The sequence below is a fragment of the Vidua macroura genome, chromosome 3 (genome assembly GCF_024509145.1).
Source record: "Vidua macroura isolate BioBank_ID:100142 chromosome 3, ASM2450914v1, whole genome shotgun sequence".
NCBI classification, from domain to species: domain Eukaryota; kingdom Metazoa; phylum Chordata; class Aves; order Passeriformes; family Viduidae; genus Vidua; species Vidua macroura.
In genome coordinates, this window is record NC_071573.1 from 18,949,409 (window position 1) to 18,973,168 (window position 23,760).

Consider the following 23,760-nt stretch of genomic DNA (forward strand, 5'->3'; position numbering starts at 1 on the left):
ACTTAGCCATGGTTATTTGGGAAAGCATTCATCCTTTTTCATCCTTTTTTATCTGAAAAATTACACAGTCTGTCATTGTCTCATACTTCGTGGAAGTTGGAAAATCAAATGATTTTGTTTTATATTTCATGTCACTGTATTGAAGCTCTTGATTTTTGTGAATGTTGCCTAATCTGTTTCTGTGACTGCTGTGTAGTATGTATTGTCTAATACGTATTTTTCTTTAAAATGTTGCAAGTTGGTATTTTTTGTTTCTCTTAGCTTTTTTTCCTTATTATTTAATTGCCTGTTTTCTCTATATATAACTAGAAATGTTTTTTGAAATTTGTACTAATTTATGGTTTTCAGGTTTAATACACCTGAAGATACAGCCTGGTTTGAAAAAACTCTTGATAAAACAATTGAGGAATATGTGGAGGCAGATTTAAGTGAAGTTCTCCAAGCTGAACCGTATTTTGTAGATTTTTTACGGGATGAACCTGAACCAACTGGTGAAGAAGCAGAAGATGCTGAGCTTCAAGCACCAAAAGTTTATGAGGAGGTATTTAATTTTACTCATCAAATACTAGGCACCAAAATTTTCCTTTAATTTTTGTGCTATATTGCTAAACTCATACAATACAGAAAGTTTTGTTGAACAGCTACAAAATCTTTTGTGAAAATATAACCAGATTTTCCTAGTTAGCATGCAATAAATCATTTTAGTGATGTTAGATTTAATAATGTCATATAAATGTGGTCTATTTTTTCCTGTTCTTGTTGCTTCTTTTTTTTCATCCACCATAAGCAAAAAATTTCAGCATAAACACAACTACAATAATTATGGTGAATTAGCAAGATAATATCATTACACATGGCCAAGACATAAAACTGCAGTTTGTGTAAAAATATCAGGGGAGTTCTAAAATTCTGAAGTGCTCTACTAGTGTTACAGATTTTTTCTTTTTTTTCCCCCAGATTCCAAGCTATGAATTCCTTTGTAACAAATTGCGGGCATATCAGTCACAATACAATGAAAATATTAGAGGGTCATTTCTTGATTTGGTGTTTTTCAAGGATGCAATGACACATCTTATTAAGGTTTGGTATTGCTACTTTTTTATTTGTTTTACTGTTGTAACAGTGTTCTTTATTTGGACAAGCTATTCTTAGAGGGCACATTGTGAAAAGCTATTCTTCCCCCCAAACTGCTTTGCCATCTTTGCATGGTCATTTTTGAGAACTAAGAAAAAGCTATCATCATTTTACCTGTTTGCATGTTTTATAATAAATTCCTTATTTAAATATCCATTTAAATTCCTATATATTCAGACAGATGAAGATTTTCCTCAATAAGAAATGTGAGATCATAAATAAAGACATTTATATTGTTTATATAAAATTATTTTTAATCATTTAGAATTCAGAGAACACTTCAAATGTATCTGTACCTGGCAGGGGACAAAAACAACCTATAAAATTATAAAATTATTTTTAATCATTTAGAATTCAGAGAACACTTCAAATGTATCTGTACCTGGCAGGGGACAAAAACAACCTGAGGTAGAATCTGACTGATGAGAGACATGAAAGGAAATATAAATTAGGGCTGCAATAGAATCAGTGTGTAGGGTAGAAATTAGGGAAGTGTGTAGGTCTCGACTAAGAATTATTTGTTCTCCTAATGAGAAAGGAATGTATAAAAAAAGAATTCATCTGAAATCAAAATTTGATTCATGGGAGTTAAATGAAGGTGAAGTATGAGATTAGTGGCTCAGCTTTAAGTGCTGTCTCAGGAATTACTTTGATTGGATGATCTGATTGCTGAAAGACACACAGAAGTTACAGTGAAACAAAAACAAAAGAAAGGGTTTTTTTTTTCTCTCGTTCATCTCAAATGAAGTAAATGTTTGTTTACTTTGCATTTAAACAGGAGTAAATAAATTTCTTTTTAAATATGGTTCACATGATGCTAGGTGCATTTCAGACGACCTTGAAAGCCTCTGACATTCCATTTTTACTGGCGAGTTTTAGCCAGAGTATCCTTGATATGCAATTAGTGACAGCAGGGCTCCTTTCTACCTAAGGTGACAATAAATCTAGTCAGCTACATAATTTCATATTTAGACTTCTTTAATATATTTATCTGGAAAACCTCAGAGGGAAGTGTGCCATAAGGCAAAATTTTATAAAAGATAAAAATGAATATATTTCAAACACTTGATGTAGATGCCAATCTTTTGAATTTTGTGCATAATTTACGTGTGGACCAAAATATAATGTAGAATCTTAATAGTGCACTAAAGTATTATAAACCCAAAGAATATGTGTCAAAAAGCAATAGAATAGTAAATTTTTAATTCAACTTTTGTATCTGGGGACTTGGTAAGAAAACTATCACTGAAGAAATGTTGAAAGTAGATAGACTAGAAGATAACACTGAAGCACAGTTTGTGTTAAGTCTTCCTAATATTAGGAAAGTAGTATGTTTGTTCTTCTAGATAAAGCTTTTTATTGATATTTTTAAGCACATTCAGGATGATGTCTTCAAAATAAACCGGAGCTCAAAATGTCCCCTTTCATGTATTTATGATTATAACCATCCTATATTCTTATATGCAGCTTCTTCATTAGCCACACAAAATTCCTAAAGAATTTAAAAGTGTTCTTTTGAGGAAAAATTTTCTGCAAGTATCCTTTAAATAATTTTTACATTGCATTATAGTAAATTAAGCATACAGCATAATAGTTTTTTTAATTTTGCTAAATAATTTTCAAATTTATTACTGATATTTTTCTTTATTATTTCCTCTGTAGGTTTCCCGAATTATTCGGACAGCATATGGAAATGCTTTACTTGTTGGAGTTGGTGGATCCGGAAAACAAAGTCTTTCAAAGTTAGCTTCCTTCATTGCCGGATATAAAATATTTCAGATCACTTTAACCAGGTAAGAAATGCAAGAAATACATAAATTACTTTTATGGCGTTTCTTTTTACTTGGCCACAGGTTTTTCTCCTTTTTTGCTTATTTTTAATTTTCATTTTGTCACCATTGGAAAAATACTGAAAACAATACACCTTTATATGGTTTGTATACAACATTGGATTTATTTTGACTTGAAAAAGGTAGACCATGTGTTAGCTATTATAAAATACTATAATCCAAAAAGAGCAGTATTCTTCGTTGTTTTTGAATTAACAGGTAATGTTCCTTATCTCTCCTAGATCCTATAATGTAGCCAATCTGGCAGAAGATTTAAAAGTATTGTATAGAACAGCTGGACAGGAGGGACAAGGTATCACCTTCATTTTCACTGATAATGAGATAAAAGAGGAATCATTTTTGGAATACGTAAATAATCTGCTGTCTTCAGGAGAGGTAAGGGTCTCAGCCTGACAGGCAATGTGCTCTAGAGGCAGGGTACTGTAGAATTTGTTCTCACTACTTTATTTGTCTTGGTAATACATTGTAGAATCAATAATGATTAAAATATTTCAACATTTTAAGTAAGGAGTGCTCTGGATATGTAGTTTCATTATTTCAGTGTAAGCCAGGAGAATATAAAAGGAGTTAGTATTTCAGTAGCCTTTTATTAAATGATGATTCGGTTGCCAGTTCAAATTCTATACTCTTCCAGAGTTGGACTTCTTAGATTTCAATGGAGTTTCGTAAGCCTAAACCTGTGATTTTTTCAGTCTAAACTGTGTATATGCAGAGAGAGAGAGAGATACAGATGTAAACAGGCAAATATTTATAAATTCTATAATAATGACATGCATGCAATTAATTATAGATTTCTTACTTTGTAAAAAGATTTCTAATTTATTTGCTCGGGATGAACTGGATGAAATCACCCAATCATTAGTACCCGTGATGAAAAAAGAGCTGCCTCGGCATCCTCCTACCTTTGACAATCTTTATGAGTACTTCTTAAGTCGAGCAAAGAAGAACTTGCATGTTGTCCTCTGCTTTTCTCCTGTAAGTTTTTTCTACATATCTGTTTTCCTTTCTTCCATTAGGAAACTTGCCTATGTGGTATAAGATAATTATTCAAGTTTTATGTTTTTAAGGAAGTTCAAGATGCATAAAAAGATTACTGAAGTCTAGTTGTAATTGCTGAGATAATAAAAGTAGTAGTACAGCTGTGAGAACTTAACAGCAAAGTACTTAAAAGTGAAATAATTTCTTACAAGTTAAAGTATTTTTATTTTTTTCCTCTCACATATTCTTTCCTAATACATATCAGTGAATGTATTTTTGTGAAATTATGGCTTTTAACTGGAAAACAGTATTTTATTGGTAATTAAAATACATTATTTGATACTTCAAAATATTAAAATCATATATATTTGTAATTAATTTCTTTCTTCAAATTTCATAAATGTTGAATGTTAGAAATTTTGCAAAACTCTCTTTGAGGAGAAAAAAAATTTTGGGGTATTCTAAGCAGAAAATTATCAAGAAGAAAATAGACTATTTAGTTGTTTTTACTAATTAAATACTTTCATTGATCTTTGCTTAAGAATAATATTGCTAACAAACAGTGATTCTCTCTTCAGGTTGGTGAGAAGTTCCGTGCACGTTCTTTGAAATTTCCTGGTCTGATATCAGGGTGCACCATGGACTGGTTCAGTCGATGGCCCAGGGAAGCTCTTGTAGCTGTGTCCAACTATTTTCTTTCAGAATTTAATATGGTCTGTGCTCCATCAGTTAAAACAGAAATAGTACAAACCATGGGTCTCTTCCATGACATAGTTTCAGAAAGCTGTGAGAATTATTTCCAAAGGTAATAATTTCTACTAATGCAATAATTAATCTCAAAAATGTTGCTACTTACAGTGTTTTTGGAACTCATGTTACATGTATCAATAAATGTATTTTGAGGGTAATAAAAAATAAATCTGCTATACCATTATATGCTCAGGCCATGAAAAAGAATTCCTATTATGCTGCAAATTCTTTATCTTCATTCCCACTATTCAACAGTCTTTAATACTGTCTATGTGTATAAAAAAATGTAACTAAAAGTATAAGGGTTTGCATCATGAAGAAATCTGATTTTGAATAAATAAAGACTTGAGTAATATAATTTTCTCTTTTTGTGGAAGTGATCAAATAGCTGTATATATCAAAAATATATGTGAAGTTGATGTTGCCAATACCCTTTTGTTTAGGTATCGAAGACGAGCTTATGTAACACCTAAATCCTATCTCTCTTTCATCAATGGCTACAAAGAGGTTTACACAGAGAAGTTAAACAGTATTAATGAGCAGGCTGAACGTATGCAAACTGGTAAGCAAATACATTTCATGTATGGTCTCAAATGATCTATGTTTTTAATATTAGACTTCTTTTTCAGTGATCACTTATAGGGGATCACAGTTCAAAAGTGGTAACATATGATGACCTTTACCAGACACTCCCCCAGTCACAACCTCACAATGATTCTCTTGTAAAAATACCTCAGAGAAGCTATCAGCCTAACCACTCAGTTCAGCAATGTATTAAACTTTAATATTTGCAAATCAGAATTTTTAATAGAAAGTAGAACCTGAAAATGGACAGAGGTAGCATCTTATTTACTGGTGTAGAGAGAAATAATTATAAACAGTTATTAACTTCCTTCTGGACTTATCTATGGAAATTCTCACCATGAAATCTGTGCACTTCACACGTGATTTATTTTGTATTTCTGCTGTAGAATAAGTAGTTGCTACTTGGGGTCATTTTATAACTGTGGATCTGAAATGCAGAAAAGTATGTTTGAAGTATTCTTCAGACAGATTTTGGATATCAGTTTGAAATGGCCTAATTTTTGGCATTAGTATTTAATGGTTTCAGAACACCAGTTTTCTAGTGTTTTCAGTTTTCTCCAGTTTGCATCTAGACATGCTTTTGTAAATCTATAACGTCAACTGAACATCTTAGGAAACCTGGCCTTTATCAGAGAAGATATTGCATACCAATTCAATGGAATAAATAATTCTACATGATAAGATTTTTCATACAAAGGTAAAGAATGTGGCACTTTACCAATGAAAAACTGGTACGCTTTACATGAAGAAAAGTCTAGAATAAAAATGCATAGCTATTTTATTCATAAATTCTTTACTGAATCAGAGTGAACTGTAGAGGAATAAGTGATCCTCAATATTTTCAAATTGTGTAAGTTTTGCTCCATGGATCTGTTGTCATTTCTTGAAATATGAACTTATCTTCAGTCTACTTTGAGATGGAGATACTTTGAGAACTGTCACACTATGACACAAAATAACTCACAGAAGCAGGTTAGATGTAAAAGGAAAGAAAAAGAACCAAAAAAAATTAACTTTATTTTCTGACTCTACTATATAAACAATAGCAAAAGTGACAGTGGATTGGAGGATGAAACTGCCACCTCTCCAACCACACTGGTCAAACTAACAGTCTATCAATTCTTTCTACTCACAAAGAAGGATGCAAAACAATCATTGTTTATATGAACAGTGTGAGAAAATTCAGTAAAAATATGTAAATATCAGAAGGTGTAAGAAACTTTTAGAAGAACTTTAAAACTCAAAAAAAACAGGGTGACAGAGAAACTTGAAGATTCCAGAGACTGGGAGAGACTGGGGTTGGTTTAGTTGTTTGTTTGATTTTTTTTCCTACAGTTTTTTTATTTCCAAAATAATTCAGAAGTAGTAACATAAGCAGCTTCAGCACTATCAATAAAATTTCATATGTAGATTTTCACAGCCTCTGACATGTTATTACAAGTTCTTTGCATGTTCTGCAAAAAAAATGATTGTGTACCGGTGAACACATGAATGGATATGTTCTACTGCAGCATCTTCATATCACTGATGCATAGAAAACCATGTGTTTCAGCTTGTGGGCAACACAAATGCCAGTTAGAAAATATTCTAATTAGTTTCACTTTCATAGTTGGAACTACTGTAATATTTCTTGTTGGAAGTATGCAGGGGACCTCAATAAGCTATAAAGGCTTCTTGTTTATAATTGAATTCTTGAATTCTCTTTGATCTGCATATTCCTATTTTCTGTCCATCTTTCCTTCTCCACACTCTAGGCTTGTAGCAGAGAAAAGTAAAGGAGCAAAGTGTATAATTTTCCCTTTTGTGGCTTCTGGGTTGAAGGTGCTGGATTGGTGATGTAACTAGATGATATTGAGGGTTTCTTCCAACCTAGATGATTCTGTGGTTCTGTAGAATGGCAGTAACCTAATCAAGAGGCAGCTGTGTCAGAATAAGGGCTATACAGGGAGAGAATGCTTTTCTGTTTGAAACGTGGTTGCAGAAAATTGGAGAGCCATCACAGAGAAACATCACACATCAAATGTGTAGCTGCAAAGGTGTGCTGACTCAATTGCCTAGGGAGAGAAGGGTATAAGGGGATTTACTTCCAGAGAACTTGTAGGATTTAAAGATTCAGTGATGAGGAAGAAAGAGGCTGGAGAGGCTTTAGCATGCAATGAGGAACTCAGGAATGGCCAAAATATCTGTGCTTAAGCCTAGAGCAAGAGAGAAGAGAAAAAAAGAACCCATGAGTGCATGGGAAAGACTGAATATATAATAACCATACAGGGAGCAAGCACATCTCTTTCTCGATGCTCTCAGGCACATGGTGGGATTCTTGGGGTGTCCTGTGCAGGGCCAGGAGTTGGACTAGATCATCCTGATAGGTTCCATCCATCTCAGCATATTCTGTGATTCCATGGTTCTGTGAAAGGCTGAGTGGCCTCTATGGGTGACCTGAGTGGTTTCTATAGCACACAGAAGAGCTATGATGGGAGTGGCCCTCAGCACATAAGTGCTTTTTCACCCTCTCTGTCACCAGGGACTATTAATAGAGGGTAAAGTCAATATGCAGGAGCTGGAGGTCCTAATTTTGCTGTGATCTTTAGGTCCACTTTTGACTCTGCTTCTTCCCAATTTTTTCTCAAAGGGACTCCCTATTAGAAGACAGTCCTGGATCCTTAGGTAATTTCTTAATGTAATGATGAAGCATCATTCAGAAATTCTGATTGTCTCATGACTTTATGATGCAACATATACTTGACTCAATTCCTTTTTTGTTGTTTTTGTTGTTGTTTTCTTTTGAAGAATTAATCTTATTTATCATCATTTTATGCCTTGCAAAATTACTTATATCCATGAAAAGTGAACAGTAGACAGCAGTCATGATAGTACGACTGCTTACACCCACTTTCTCTCCTTTATGTAAAATTGAATGAGAACAGGTATGAGAGATCTGGGCCTAGATTGTGTAATCTAACTAGGAAAAAAGTTTATCTATTTCTGAATTTTATCTTCTACCTAATAGGTCTGTCCAAGCTTATGGAAGCCAGTGAATCTGTTGCTCAACTCTCTAAGGACTTGGCTGTTAAGGAGAAGGAGCTGGCTGTGACATCCATTAAGGCAGATAAAGTAAGTGAGTGTTAAATAACACTAGAATATACAGCAGGTAAAATACTATTACAGAATTTTATAATAATTTGCAAAAATTTTCTTCATCTAAAATGAGGTTTTACTTTCTCTATAGCATGTTGATTTAGCATTTACTTCTGAAAGTGAGGTACTTTTAAACTGCAACAGAGGTTGAGTGCTTTCCTTGTTCTTCTCCCATTTCTTACCCATTCAGATAAGCATCAGATTTCACTTTTCCCATAGCTTTTCTTTTTTTATTTGGTCCTAATTGACATTATTAAATTTGGGATGTTATGTGCACTTACTAGCAGAGGAAAAGTTAACATGATAACGGGACTTTTCTACTTCAAAATTCCTTAGGAAAATATTAATTGCAGTCCACTTTCAGATTTTGTCTTTTACATTAACAAGGTATCTGTGTGTTCATGAGATTGGTGGTGTGGTAGAAATCTGGTTTCCAAAAGGACTCTCTGGAAAGGTATGCTAGGGAATGGATCAGTATAGGCATTCTGTTTTCTGAAAGATACCATAATGCTCTGATGGTGCATATTTAATAAGCACTGGAGAGTGAATTTTGGCTGGTGATGACTAAGGGACTGCCTGCATTCTTCAAGGCCTTTAATGTCATAAGAGAGAAATATGTGACAGAAAGGGATGAAATTGAATTTCTTACATTTAATTTTTATTCAATAGTTATATGATACCATATATAGTTAGCTGTAGCTGGGGTTAGATTTATATATTTACAAAATACATATTCATAAATAGCTGTTACATACCTATTTTATCTTGTGTCTAGTAATCATTTGTTCCACCATTTTGATTTATAGATTTTGTGTGTTTATTATCAATTCCAGGTACTAGAAGAAGTCAAAGAAAGTGCTGAAGCTGCAACTAAAATAAAACTTGAAGTCCAGGGTGTGAAAGACAAAGCACAAAGGATCGTGGATGCAATCGATTTAGAAAAACAGGAAGCAGAGAAAAAACTGGAGGCTGCTAAACCAGCACTGGAAGAAGCAGAAGAAGCTCTGAAAGTGAATAAATTTCATTTTTATTAGTACAGCATTATTTTCATCACCTCTGATGAGCCACCAACACACAGCTGTCTCTTGGTATTGACTGTTGTCACCAGCTCCTCACTGTTGCTGGCCATGTCTCTCGTGAATACTTAAGGCACACATATTTTACCTTAAACACATAGGGACTATTTTATAGTATTTTTTTCTTCCATCCCAATACTTGATCATTATGAAGATGTAGATCTTTCCAAAAGCTACAGATGCCTTTAGAATATCTGTTTATTCTGAATTCAAGGGAATACTTCTTGTGCTAACAGAATGTGTTTAATTCAAACGTAAGTAGTGACACCTGTCTTTTAAGACAAATAAAAATCTATCTCTTCCTTCACCAAAAACCTTAATGCTTTTAATTTGGGAAACAAACAGGATTCAGGGCAATCAGAATCAGGGTTCAGAAATCTGGAGGCATTACTGTGCTACATAATTTCATTATTCTGCTCTGAACAATTAAACAGTAAAACCCTCTGAAATCAGAAATCAATGACGGCCTTCCATTCCAGTTATCAGAATTTATGTGACAGAAGTTCTTGAGTAGAAAAAGCAAAAAAGGAGCATTGTTTGCTCTTACACTGACATTTAGATAATGAGATAAATGAAACTTCCAAAAATAGTAAAAGTTCCCTTACAAAATGTGTGAACTTAGAAAATGGTTTCTGAAATGTACCTGTAACTACTCCTTCTAGGCAGGTAGTGGTATGTGTGTACTTTTAGACACAAATAAATGTTAGTTTTGAAGTTTTAAGTATTTTTAAAGTTTTGTCATGGTTGTTGAACTAAGCAAAATGAAGTTAAAAATGGTATCTCATACCTAGAATAACTTAAACTGAACAAAAATAAACAAATCCATCTCAGAATAAACTTGACTGATAAAAATCTGAAATACTGTTTTATCAAGCTAACTGCTCTTAAGTCAGTCCTATACAATTTTACAGTAAAGTTTTCTTTAAACACTTAAACTGGCAATTCAAGTCAACGTTGCTGTGTGTAAATTTGATTTTTGAATGATGTCTTTAATATTGGGAAGATATTCTTGTCTAATATTCATTGAAATTACTAAAGTTTCACAAAACAATGAAACTTATTAATTAGGCCAGGTTTCTCCTTTTTTGTATATACTTAATACAAATGCACCTCAGAGAAAAGTATTACAAATGAACATAAAATCAAGATATTGAATGGGAAAATAGAATAATGGTATTGATTCAGGATTCTATTCTTTCTTCAAACAGACCATCAGACCAGAGGATATCGCTACTGTCAGAAAACTCGCAAAACCTCCTCACCTCATTATGAGGATCATGGACTGTTGTCTGCTACTATTTCAAAAGAGACTGGATCAAGTTACCATGGATCCAGAAAAGCCTTGCTGCAAGCCATCATGGGGAGAATCATTAAAAGTAAGTAGAGTTTTCAAACAGTGTTCCTTAAACTTCAGAAATAGCAATTAGCTTATCAGAGAACTTATGATGCTGTTTACCCAAAACATGCCAGAATTGTATTAAAAGGCAAGTATATTGTTTTAAGATAAACTAAATCTATACACTATGTTTAACTGGTAGAAATAGTAGGTGAATTGCTTAGAGACTTTTGTAGCTGAAACTTTAGAATTTCCTTGACCTTCCTGGCACATGGCCTTATGTTAACAGGTCACAAGACAGAGCTCTTGCTTTCTATTTAGGCTTTTATAGTTAAAACAATCATCAAAAGCTTTTTTTTTCCCACTGATATAATAAAATGAGATAATCAGTTTTTCCATGAATTGCCTTTAGCATGCTAAACATTCATTAGAAAAAGTTAAACCAATGATTTCACTATTCAGAATTTAGATCATATTTCACAACTGCCTAAGCTTTTTTTTTTTTTTTTTTTTTTGCATTTAGTTAAGTTACAAATATATCTCTGAGTCTTTCTTTTGGTCAATATTTTTTTTATTAAATGATGCTTCTTAAATGCCTCTAAAGTGCAACACAAGAATATAGAAGATGAAAAGTACATCAGTAACTTTCAAATCTAGTTACTGAAATGTAATTGGTTAAAACTTCAAAATAACAGAAGGTGAGGGGGACAACTGAATAGCACAGTTATAATATTAGCAATATGAATTACCTCTGTTTACAGAAGAATTTTAGGAATGCTTTTTAACAGCTTCACCTATGAACAAGAGTTTGAACGCAAAATGTGTAAATAACTTGTGTGTTGTTTTTTAAGCTTATGAGTGGCCCATTCTTGAACAACCTAAGGAACTTTGCTAGGGATACAATCAATGATGAGACAGTAGAATTAGTCCAGCCTTACTTTGAAATGGAAGACTATACACTGCAACATGGTAAAAAGGTGTGTGGCAACGTGGCAGGACTCCTCTCTTGGACACAAGCCATGGTGGTATTTTATGGTGTTAACAGAGAAGTCTTGCCTCTTAAGGTAATACGTCCTCTCTTGCTTTGTGTTTGCTTACCAAGTAATTGAATGTAGTTTAATTTAATAGGATCTTACAAAAAAAAAAAAAAAAAGTATAAAAAACTTTATTCAGACATAATAGCCTGTGACCTCAGTGGCTAAAGATGGTAGGAACAGAAAAAAACCTATTTTCTTCTTGATTCTAGAGAGAACACAGAACAAAAAATTAGCCTAGATTAAATTTATGTGATCTGGTTTACTGTGTGTAGGGAAAAGTGTTTTCAGTCTTTTTATTACATTATAATTACTTTATAATTGTTTTTAAAATGTTTTTAAAATGTAGTGCCAGGAACTTCATTCCTTCTCTAAAAGGTCCTGCAAACAGAGGTTTGCAGCTATTTTAGGTTCTTTGTTTTCTCCTGGTAACTTAGAGGCACTGGAGGACTGATATCTTGCCTAAATATTAGCTTTCTAAAGAAGTTCAGAGCTCACATCAATAAAGGAGTTATGTTGCAATAGTAGGAAGCAAAATAAGAAAAATGTTTTTAAGAGTAAATTTTTACTTTAGTGTGAGTATCCTTTTTCAGGTTTATGAAACTCAAAGGTAGTGACTTTTTTTGTTCTAAGCAAAGTATTGAATCCTTAAAAGTAGCATACAAAAAAAAATAGTAAAAGGGATGAGCACATGGCAATCCAAAAATTTTTTCACAGTTTTGTCACTGGTAGAAGTGTTATTTACAAAAGCAACAGTAATACAGATGAATTATTAAAAAAAAATCAATTAATTTCATTTGTTCACCATAAATATAATTTTAGGAGCAACAGGAAGAGTCACTGGTTTAGGACCATTTTCTAGTGGGCAAAAGCAGTATTGTTAGATGATAAAGGACCAATCTCCTGTTGTGATTGCTGGTCACTAATAAAAGAGTAAAAGAGGAAATTACATATATATACAGTCATATACATATGTATATATACATACATATATATACAGTCAAAATATATGGTCAAGCAAGAATATTGAGTGATTGTTCTTCTAGTCTAAGCAATGTGTACAGATCAGAAGAAACCTTACTTCCTTAACCAGCTTCTTGAAATGTAATTTCTTTTTTAAAGGAATAAAGTTGGCAATATATAGTAGAACTTTAGGTACTGTATTGTTTTTGATATTTATATAAAAGTTTTTTTCATGTATTATTGTCTTGTGCTTACCAGCTAAGTAGGCTTAAATAGTTCATTGAATTGTATTAAAATCATATGTATGATTGTACTTTTAATTTTTTTTCTCCTTTGCAGGCTAACCTGGCAAAACAAGAAGGTCGCCTGAAAATAGCTAATGCAGAAAAAGATAAAGCTCAGGCAGAATTAGATGAAAAACAAGCTGAACTGGATAAAGTGCAGGCAAAGTTTGATGCAGCAATGAAGGAGAAAATGGTGAGATAAAAGTACTTTAGTCTTATCAAAAATGCTTGTCCAATATTGTCATGTAATTCGGATTTGCTGCAAAAACACATCTACCTGCTATCTTGAATACCGTGGCTGAGATTCAGGTATAAAAGTAAGAGATTTAAGCCTATATCATCTCCTATTCCCTTCTTTCTGTGAATAGGAACATATTAGATGCCCTTAAGTGTCTCCAAGGATGAGTTTTAAATAAATCAAATAGTTATAATAAATACAAGAGGATGAAAAATATATAAAATAATTCCACATTTTTGTGTTTGATGATTAAGTAAGACATTTTTTCAATTTTAGGACTTAGAGAATGATGCAGAAATGTGCAAAAGAAAGATGCAAGCAGCCTCTGCACTTATAGATGGACTGAGTGGAGAGAAAGTTAGGTGGACTCAACAAAGCAAAGAATTTAAATCTCAGATCAAAAGGTATCAAATCTATTACAGAAAAACAAAAAAGTAAATGCTTGTAAAAACTGAAATGTTGGTAAACAATTTAGTTGCTTAAATTGTGGTAATTAATTTTCTTCCTGGAGCTCCTAATATAGCAATGCAATCAAATGAACTACCCTGAAATCTGAATTTTCCTCCCACAAGTAAGAATACATGGGTGCTGAGTACTAGTGTTTCAGTTAAGAACAATACCTCTGATTTTGGAATGAGCTTCCAAAAAGATTATTACTAGGGCTGTTATGTGCCTGTATTACAGCTGCTTCTGCCATCCCCCTAATACTGCACTTTGTTCTGATGTCAGTGGGGAAGTGAAACCTTCAGATAAGCTCAGCTTCTGTAGAACACTTATGTTGCAATAAATTTGCTATGGGGAAATTGGGCATTTCTGGTGAGAGTTTCAATAGAACTAGGTTTGTATCCTTGATAAATATTGTATTTGAGACATATTTTTAAGAAATAAACAATTTTCTTAACTCATTTAGGAAAAAAGGAATAGTTGTCATAAGGACTTTATTGTTTTGTAGGGGTGGAGACAATATTTTAATAAAATACTACTCTGAAGTTTTGCCTCAAAAATGTTTTGGAAACAATTTTTTTTTTTCATCTTCTTATGTTTCAAAAGCTGGTTGTCTAAGTAATTAGAAACTGAATTTGTGCACCACCTTTTAATGATGATTTTTCTTCCTTTCTAGACTTGTAGGAGATATATTGCTCTGCACAGGCTTTCTTTCATACTGTGGACCTTTTAATCAAGACTTCAGGAACCTTTTAATTAAAGACTTATGGGAAACAGAGTTGAGAGCTCATAAAATCCCCTTTTCTGATGATTTGAACCTTATTTCTATGTTGGTAGATCAACCAACAGTAAGTTCTTGGTGCTTGGAGGGTTTAATTTGAATTTCCATTAGCATATTCTATGACTGTTAGCCAGCATTATGCCTGCTTAGAGAAGAACTATAATCCCCAGTACTCCAAATATTGCTGTGCTGTGTTGTTCTGTGGTTTCCAAATGCTCATGGGAATTTCCACTGAATCTTGACATAGTAATAATAACAAAACCCAAGAGAAACAAGTGATGCACAATAGAATTTCTCACCCCCTGCTGACCAATACCCAGTCAATCTCTAAACCATGATCAACCCTCTTCTGAGTAACTCCCCCAGTGGGCACTCTGTGGTATGGAATATCCCTTTGGCCAGTTCAGGTCAGCTGTCCTGGCCATGTTCCCTCCCACCTTTTTGGGCACCTGCTCACTGGCAGAGCACAGGACACTGAAAAATGCTTGACCTGAGGTAAGCACTACTGAGCAACAGCTAAAACATCAGTGTGCCAACATTATACTCACACTAAATCAGAAAAACACAGCACTGTACCATCTCCTAAGAGAAAATTGAACTTTCTTTCAGCCCAAACCAAAACATTTCTGAAATAGCGGGTTTGGCTGTAATTTAGAATAGAATACATAAAGTCCTTTTTTTCAATGTGAATGTATAAAAAATGGGCAAAGAGTGGGAAATGCCAGAATCTTCAAGTTTCCTTCAGTAAACATTAATTCCCAAAAGCTCTCTTAGACTGGTTTTTGCTTAATTGATCCCAATGCTTAATTTGTCTATCAAGCTGTCTTTTGACATCCTTACACTTTAAAATATACTTTTTGTGATTCTAGATAGTTAAAAACATCCATAAAAATAAATTTCTGGAAATATTTTTAGATATGTATTCCCTTTATGTCCCTGTTACTTCTTAGAAAAATTTTAATGGAAGAAAATTTCCAGTGATAATTTATTTCAAACTACTCTTTTTTCTTAATTTCCTTTTTTTTTTTTTTTTTTTTTTTTTTTTTTTTTTAATTTTTTTTCTTTAGATTAGTGAGTGGAATCTTCAAGGATTGCCTGGAGATCAACTCTCAATTCAGAATGGTATCATTGTCACTAAGGCATCGAGATATCCACTTTTAGTAGACCCACAAACTCAAGGAAAAGCTTGGGTTATAAATAAAGAACAGGATAATGAATTACAGGTAAATAGTGTCTTAAAGGAAGGGTGTACTCTATTATGCTCCTTCAGAAATTATTGCTTTAGAGGGAGGTTGCATTGGAGTCAGTGTGAACTGAGATAAGTTTAACGTCTATGGAGACTGACAATTATGTAGATTCATCACCAGGGAACTTGAGAACAGCTGTAAATCCCACTCAAGGGCTTGGAAAAGACTAGACAACTTGTATGAGATCTAGCACACAGTACAAAAGTATTTTGTTCAAGATGGGTGAGTATGGTCCCAACACAAAAGAGGACAAAGAGGTGATAAGTAAAGCAAAAGAGTATAATATGAGATTCTTAAATGAGAGTAAATTGGGTGACTGTTAGTAACATTACAGATAAAGACAGGATAAGTTACAGCAATGAAAATGTAGGTAAAGTGCTTCAAGTGTTGCAGCCCATAATTTAGGACCTGAGAGGCTATTCATAATGAGGTTGTCACTACAAAAGGAAGTTGAGGAAATCCAGATGAAGCTAAACCCATGAAAAATTTGCCTATCCTAACATTACTGCAATCTTCATAGCTCTTTTACAGGTTAAGCCAGTATGTTAAAATGCCTGCTCATGAAATATAATACAAAGATGTTCATTTGTCACTATTTGTATCAGAAATTATTTTTTCCCAAATGATGTGGCATAACAAAAGGAAACTGCATTTTAAAGCCCTTAGCCTGAATGTTGAGAAAACTCATGTGCTTTGGATATCAATAAATTTTGGAAGGTTTAGAATTAGTTAATTATATACCTTACTAGTTTATGCATGCTTTTTAATGATTTCAGATGGTATGAATCTCATTTCACGAAATAACAATTTGAATTCATAATATTGTAGCAATGATTAATTTTTTAGACTGAGTTCGGATTTTCAGAAGGAATTTCTCAGCACTTCAAAGCTAAAATTAGAAAATCTAGTCATTCTATGACATAGAACAGAAAATTAAAGGCTAGGTGTCTCTGATTTCTAAAATAAATGCAACATCTTTCATATGCAATAAACTGTACCAGTTTCATTTAGTACATTATTACTCTCATAATGAAGTTCTGAGGATTCAGTTACAGCCAGCCTTTTAAGTCACCTTTTGATGGTACTTTTCACTGTACACACAGAAGTATTTCTGCATAAATTGCTGCATGGTCAACATTTATAGCACCTGCTTTAAAATGCAACTAACAAAAACAATGAAAAAATTTTCCAGGTTAGGTTAGGTCTGGGGTTTTCATGTAAGACTGTGAGGAAATGCTTTGTCCTTACACCAATTTATAATTTACTTTTTGAGGTAACAACTCTGAATGACAAGTATTTCCGGCAAAACCTAGAAGACAGTCTTTCACTGGGACGATCACTCCTGATTGAAGATATAGAGGAAGAGTTGGATCCAGTCCTTGATAATGTATTAGAAAAAAATTTCATAAAATCTGGATCTGCTTTTAAGGTTAGTAATCAAACAAAAGAAATGGAGTAAGTAGCTAGCCTTGTGATATATGTTATTTTACCATTGTTATAAACACCTGCTGAATCAGGTAAACTTTGTATTCAGTAGAGACGTGTAAAGAATCAAACTGAACTAATAAAATATAACCGACAGAGCCTCAGCTTGTAGTAAGTTGGCAAGTCTAAACTATGAGTTTAACTGCCAGGGTTATTACTAAAGATTCCAATTGGAACCAATTACATTTATCTGATTAAATGCTTAAAATTCTTTCTACTGCTTTTCAAGCAGTGCAAATATGCTTAAGGAAGTGGTTTGGTCCTTCTCCTTCATAAGCCAGGTATTTGAAGCCGCCTTGGAGACATATGTTGGAGTCATTTGCCCCACACTATCCCATGGCAGATGATCTTTAAGGTCCCTTCCAACACCAACAGTTCCATAATTCATACTACAATATAGAGTGATCAGATTTCCTTGTGCACATTTTGAGTTAGTCTGCTGTTTTGGAATGTCTTAATTCTATAAAAATTTATTTTGAATACTCTGAATAAAATTTTACTTCCTTTGGAAAGATTCTTTGGAACCTGCTTAGGCTTAATAAAGATAATATTTATGTCCAGTATTTTCTGTTCCATTGTTGGATCACATAATTCCTTTTACCTTGGACATAAGAGAATGATGATTTCTACAATGGTCAGCAGTTTCTACTAGCTGTTCCTTTGAGGTGTGATTAGAAACCAAATGGTTCTGAAGCTGTTAATCATAATCCGCAGTGGAAGTGATCCCTATATTTAGCTGGAGGGAAATGCTACTTTTATAACATACTGTAACTTATGCATTTGGTCATTAACTTTTATTTTCATGACAAATTTAAATTGTGAAATAAATTTCCTCTTTTTGGCACTTCAAATAGTAAATTTTTTTTCTGCTCAATATTACTGAGTTTAATAATGCTCATTTTTCTCTGTTTAATACTATTTTAACCTAATCCACAGGTGAAAGTTGGTGATAAAGAAGTAGATGTTATGAATTCATTTAGACTGTACATTACTACAAAGCTACCTAATCCTTCTTTCACACCTGAAATTAATGCAAAAACATCAATTATTGATTTTACTGTTACAATGAAAGGACTTGAGAATCAGTTACTGAGAAGAGTAATACTCACTGAAAAACAGGTAAGTTAACAGTACACATAAATCATAACGATATTTCATTTTCTTCCATTTAATTGATTTTGGTATGTAGAAAAAAATAAATGTTCAAATGGAAAAAAAAGATATTAGCTATTTTCTAAAATTATATTCAGATTCAGTATAGACATTTCCAAATATCAAAAAAACATTGGGAGGTTCTTTATATATATATGACTGTCAGTACAACACAAATAATTAATCACCTGGATTTGACATTGATAAGATACATCATAAGATACTGAATAAACACTGCTTAAAAAAATATTTGTTATTAAAAACACGTTTTAGATACTAAGAAAAGTAAAATGCGCATTTCATGACTGGATCCAACTCTTCACCTGTATCTTCAATCACAGTTCATTCACTTGAAAAATCAGAAACTGAATTTTAAGTATCCCTCATAGTTGCAACCCATAAAATGTTATGCCATTTTCTTTTTTTTAATAACAGGAGCTAGAGGCAGAACGAATTAAACTCATGGAAGATGTAACTTCTAATAAGAGAAAGATGAAGGAACTGGAAGACAATCTTCTTTACAAACTAAGTGCAACCAAAGGTTCTGTATCAAAATATTAATCAGATTAGGCAGATAAAACTGATTCACATGAGGTCCTTTCCTTACAGGTTTTGGTTTATCCATCTAAGATACAATAAGGGATTGTGCAATGGCAGGGGTATGAGAACTGTGAGGGATTTGCTATAGCATGCCACTATATGCAAATCAGGACACTTAAGTTTAACACCTAACAAGTTTTTTGAAATACATCCATACTTTTGACAGCTTTCTGCCCCTCAGATGAGATAAGGTATCTGACCATGGGCAAATCTTTAATCCATTGAAAATGTAAATTGGAATGGCCTGGCTTAAAATTGTCTTGAAACTCTTCTGCAGTACAGTATGAGCCTGAACACGATCACTTATTATTTCTGGTGGAAAAAGAATCTGGTAACAGAAAATCCATGAGTAACTGCTGGAGATTCATGTATATTGTTGAATGACCATTTCCCTTAGAACCATAAGTCTTTTTTACTTTGAGAGTGACAATGAATAGACTTCAAAATAATTTAAATAATTTTTTGACTATGTAGGTTGTGTGGAAAGATAGGTAACTTCTCTAGTATGTGTTGCCAAGCTGTTGGTATAAATGCATTTAACATATTCTAAATGAATTTGCTAAAATTTATTGGATGTAAAAATAATTTTTAGTATTACATATCCCATCTGGTTTCTATTTTAAAAGCTTTCTGTAATTCAGTAAATAATTTCATTTTTTAAAATAAATATTTCCTGTAATTTGGCCTTTTGTTTTATGTATACATATGAAGTGAAAATATTGTTACAAAATATCCTAAACATCCAGTATTTTACTTTTCAGGTTCGCTAGTGGATGATGAATCTTTAATTGGTGTCCTGCAAATAACTAAGCAAACAGCTGCTGAAATTGCTATCAAGTTGTCTGTGGCAGCAGATACTGAAGTGAAGATTAACACTGCTCAGGAGGAATATCGACCTGTTGCTACACGTGGAAGCATTCTTTATTTCCTTCTTACAGCAATGAGCATGGTCAATAATATGTATCAAACTTCACTGGCTCAGTTCTTGAAGCTATTTGATCAATCTATAGCTAGGTAGGAAGACACAGATTTTTCGTACTATTCAGATATTTGCCTTTCCAATGTATTTGATTTCATTAATGTGGTTTCTTTGTGCTTTGTTTTCATGATTTAGGTCTAAGAAGTCTCCTGTGGCTCAGAAAAGAATCTCAAATATTATTGAATATCTTACTTTTGAAATTCACTCGTATTCTGTTAGAGGCCTGTATGAAAACCACAAATTCCTCTTTACCCTCCTCCTGGCTTTAAAAATTGATATTGAGAGAGGACATGTGGAAAACAGAGAGTTCCAAACTCTCATTAGAGGTAAGTTTTAAAAATTGTGTTATGTGTAGAACTAATGCAACTTTTTAAACTTTTATGCCATTTCGAAGCCTTATTTCTTTGTCTATAGGTTTCTATCAACATTTCTGTGGGAACTGGGCTTGTTCATCTTGGCAAAGGGAAGCCTTAGAGGACACCCAATAGTAGCCTTCCAACACCTGTGAGAAGGCCATTAATAAGGCTAAGTTATCCTTTGGTATGAAATAAATGCAAATTACACAAGAGTACAGTTAGTATCCCAGAGAAAATTATTTAGGCCAAAATACATAATTTAAAAAGAAATATCAATTATATCTTGACCCCTGGAATATTATGTATTTCATCAGAAAGTACATTTCATACTGTGTTTTTATCCACAGGAGGTGCAGCTTTGGATCTACAGGCTTGCCCACCTAAACCATGCCGCTGGATTCTTGACATGGTATGGCTAAATCTAGTGGAGTTGAACAAACTTCCACAATTTGAAGAGATTTTGGACCAGGTGATATTTTCTAATTATCTTTTTAATGTTAATAACCAGTTTTGTCATCATAATTGTGTTTCCACAAAAATACAGAATAACATCATAGAGACAATTAGGCAGCATGAATGATGGTGTGTTTATTTATCTTCTTAATGGTATTTGGTATTATAGTAATTGAGGTAGAAAAAGGAGAGAAGGAACAGGGGCAATGGTAAAAGGAAGTCAATAAAACAGAGATAGGATAAAAAGCTAGAGATATCAAAAAGGCACATAAAATTAATCTGAGTGTCAGGAAAATTAATCTGAGTGTCAGGTTTTAAGTTGCAATGTTGTCTGTCTTAATTCTGGTGTATTTTTACAAGTGAATGGTTTGCTGCTTGGTTTGAAATACTCATTTGCATTCCAAAGTTAACGTTCAGATATAGTGAGCTGGCTACAAATGCCACGTGTTACGTAGACATGCATGAACTTATATGCACATAAGCTTGTGACATCTTCAATTTGGTAATTTTTAATTTTTTTTTTTAGTGTAGTTAAACCACTCCCTAAGACATTCTTGTATCTGAGTGCTCCTTGTTAATCAGACTGATACCCAGGACAGTAAGTTCTCCTTGCTGTTACAGCATTGGCTTGCCAAGTCCATTTTGTGATGGCACATATTGCCCTGGAGGGTAGCAGACATTTTAGCTAAATGGCTACCTGCAAGTGGTCCTGGCTGTTTCTAAACCCTGTATCAAGGCAAGAGTTGGATACATACCAGTGCAATTCTCCCAGTTTCTGGTTTCTTGAAGTATCAAAATAGAATATTAAGTTAGGAGAAAGCTGGAGGAGCTTTAGTTAGGTTGTTCACTCAGGGCTGTTAGGGCACCAGAACCCTATTTCTATAAAAGTCCTTTCACCAGGGCTTTTCTAGAATGTGTGCAAACAAAATTTTAGACTCCAAAATACTTAGGTGACCATGTTACCACAAAAACTCTCCCTTTAAAATTAATTTTTTAGCACTGTCTTACTTTTGCCATGTAGTTGCAAAGTTAAAAAGTGGCAATTAAAATTATTTCGGTCATAGATAGAAATGGAATATGGGAGGATGCCAACTAGGATATAAATTAAAAATATTGTGAAAACATCTTTTTAATACTTATTTTTATCCATTAGAAGTGCTGTTCTATTTGATTCATCATATAAAATACAATGTATCATTATTCATTTAAATGAAACAGAAAATTATTTAAAGTGACAAAAAAAAGGACTGAGAATGGTATGCCCAGCTCTCAAGAGATTTCCTGTGCTTTTCTTTTTTTCATGCTAGTTTCAATTCGTTTTTCTCCTGTTAAAAAAATAAGTCCCAGATGCCTAATTTGACATAGGCATCTTCTGTTTTAAACCTTTATTAGTGCTTTCCTTGTTCTTTTTCCAGTGATCTGAGAATACTGCAGTAAGTAGCTGACCCTACTCAGTCACTGCATTGAAGGCTCAGTTGCATTTTCACCATGTTCTGCCCACTGGTATTCCTTGTCCTATTAGGTCAGGGGTGCAAAGAAGTGCCTAAAATTGTGGTCATATTTGTGGTCAGGTTTATTCTTTTTCAAGCCAAAAGCTTACTAGAATCTGCTACTTTTAATTTGTGAATCATCGGCTGGCTAAACTGTACTGGGACAGATTTTTCTGGTCCTCTTCATATTTTGTGACCAGAATGAATAAATTAATAAATCACAATGTGTTCCTCTTGTAGTATAGAATCTTTCGGCTAATTACTGATTTTTTAAAAGTAGATGCCTGTGTTTGGGAGGGGAATGCATAGATAACTGATTTGCTAGAGAGGATGCATCTTAACATTGTTTGCCACAATTGAATTAATCTTATTTGTAATATTTTAATAGCAATTCTTATGGCATATGTCTTAAATGCTATAGGCAATGTTACTTGTAATATGTCCTAATATAATAATGGCCTCTCATTAAAAGCTACATTTGCAAGGGGATTTTACTGCAACTGAAATATATTTCTTTGTGTGTTAATATAATACATTTAGATAGCTCAAAGTGACAAGGCATGGAAAAGCTGGTTTGATAAAGATGCCCCTGAGGAAGAAATTATCCCTAATGGATACAGTGATTCACTTGACACCTTTCGCAAGCTTTTACTCATCAGGTGAGCATCTTCACAAATTTTGGGAAATTACACAGTTGCAACACATCTCAACCTATCAGTATGCTATTATCATAATAGTGTAATTTTAGTTATCTCTGGGTGACATTAAATAGCAATTCATTCACATGAAATATGCTTTTATTCAATTACTTCAGGGCTATCCTCTGCCATCTAAAGGTATTTATCGAAAATATTTTTTATAGCTTTGCTTTTATGTCATGAGAAATGAAAACTGGGAACCATATTGCAGCCTTCTTTGAGAAGCCCATGAAAAAGTAGAAAATTCCAGATAGTTTTCAATTTTTGAAGAATTTCTTTTAAAATTAACTATTTTAAATACCTTTAAACAAGTATTAAAGTATAAAATATAAAAAAAAGAGAGATTGTGAAAATCCAAAATAAGTATTCAAAATCCCATGTGAAAAGTGTGCTATAAATTACATTTTTTGCATCATATAAGACCTCTAAGATCTTGGGATAAAATGGATTTCCCCAAAGAAACATTCAGCTGCCTTATGCATGAGATCATCTCTTCCTCCATTCATTTTATACTTTCCAAGTGCTGTAACAAATAAATCAAAGATACTATGAAATACCCCAGCAATTTTATTTACTAGACCATGATTTGTCTTTGGAGTATTCAGCATGTGTAGTAAAAAAGGCTAGAATCTGAAGTGAATACCATATTGTTTAATGCTGTAAATGGGAAAAAAACTCATCACTAACACAAATGCAATCCAGTGCAAAAGAA

The 23,760-nt window shown here is 33.2% G+C and overlaps 1 protein-coding gene across 1 annotated transcript in view; it reads left to right on the forward strand.

Annotated features, from left to right (window-relative positions):
• The window catches only part of DNAH8 (dynein axonemal heavy chain 8), a 119,339-nt gene that overhangs the window by 75,252 nt on the left and 20,327 nt on the right, over positions 1-23,760 (forward strand). Inside the window, exons 60-81 of the mRNA XM_053973710.1 lie at positions 349-541; positions 958-1,080; positions 2,797-2,927; positions 3,206-3,359; positions 3,795-3,959; positions 4,541-4,767; positions 5,156-5,274; positions 8,305-8,408; positions 9,266-9,442; positions 10,717-10,884; positions 11,696-11,908; positions 13,181-13,318; positions 13,640-13,767; positions 14,484-14,655; positions 15,656-15,811; positions 17,109-17,264; positions 18,257-18,439; positions 18,908-19,013; positions 19,834-20,086; positions 20,187-20,377; positions 20,755-20,876; positions 22,891-23,009. Of these exons, the coding sequence (XP_053829685.1) occupies positions 349-541; positions 958-1,080; positions 2,797-2,927; positions 3,206-3,359; positions 3,795-3,959; positions 4,541-4,767; positions 5,156-5,274; positions 8,305-8,408; positions 9,266-9,442; positions 10,717-10,884; positions 11,696-11,908; positions 13,181-13,318; positions 13,640-13,767; positions 14,484-14,655; positions 15,656-15,811; positions 17,109-17,264; positions 18,257-18,439; positions 18,908-19,013; positions 19,834-20,086; positions 20,187-20,377; positions 20,755-20,876; positions 22,891-23,009 (3,498 nt within the window). The remainder of the gene's footprint in view (positions 1-348; positions 542-957; positions 1,081-2,796; positions 2,928-3,205; positions 3,360-3,794; positions 3,960-4,540; positions 4,768-5,155; positions 5,275-8,304; positions 8,409-9,265; positions 9,443-10,716; positions 10,885-11,695; positions 11,909-13,180; positions 13,319-13,639; positions 13,768-14,483; positions 14,656-15,655; positions 15,812-17,108; positions 17,265-18,256; positions 18,440-18,907; positions 19,014-19,833; positions 20,087-20,186; positions 20,378-20,754; positions 20,877-22,890; positions 23,010-23,760) is intronic.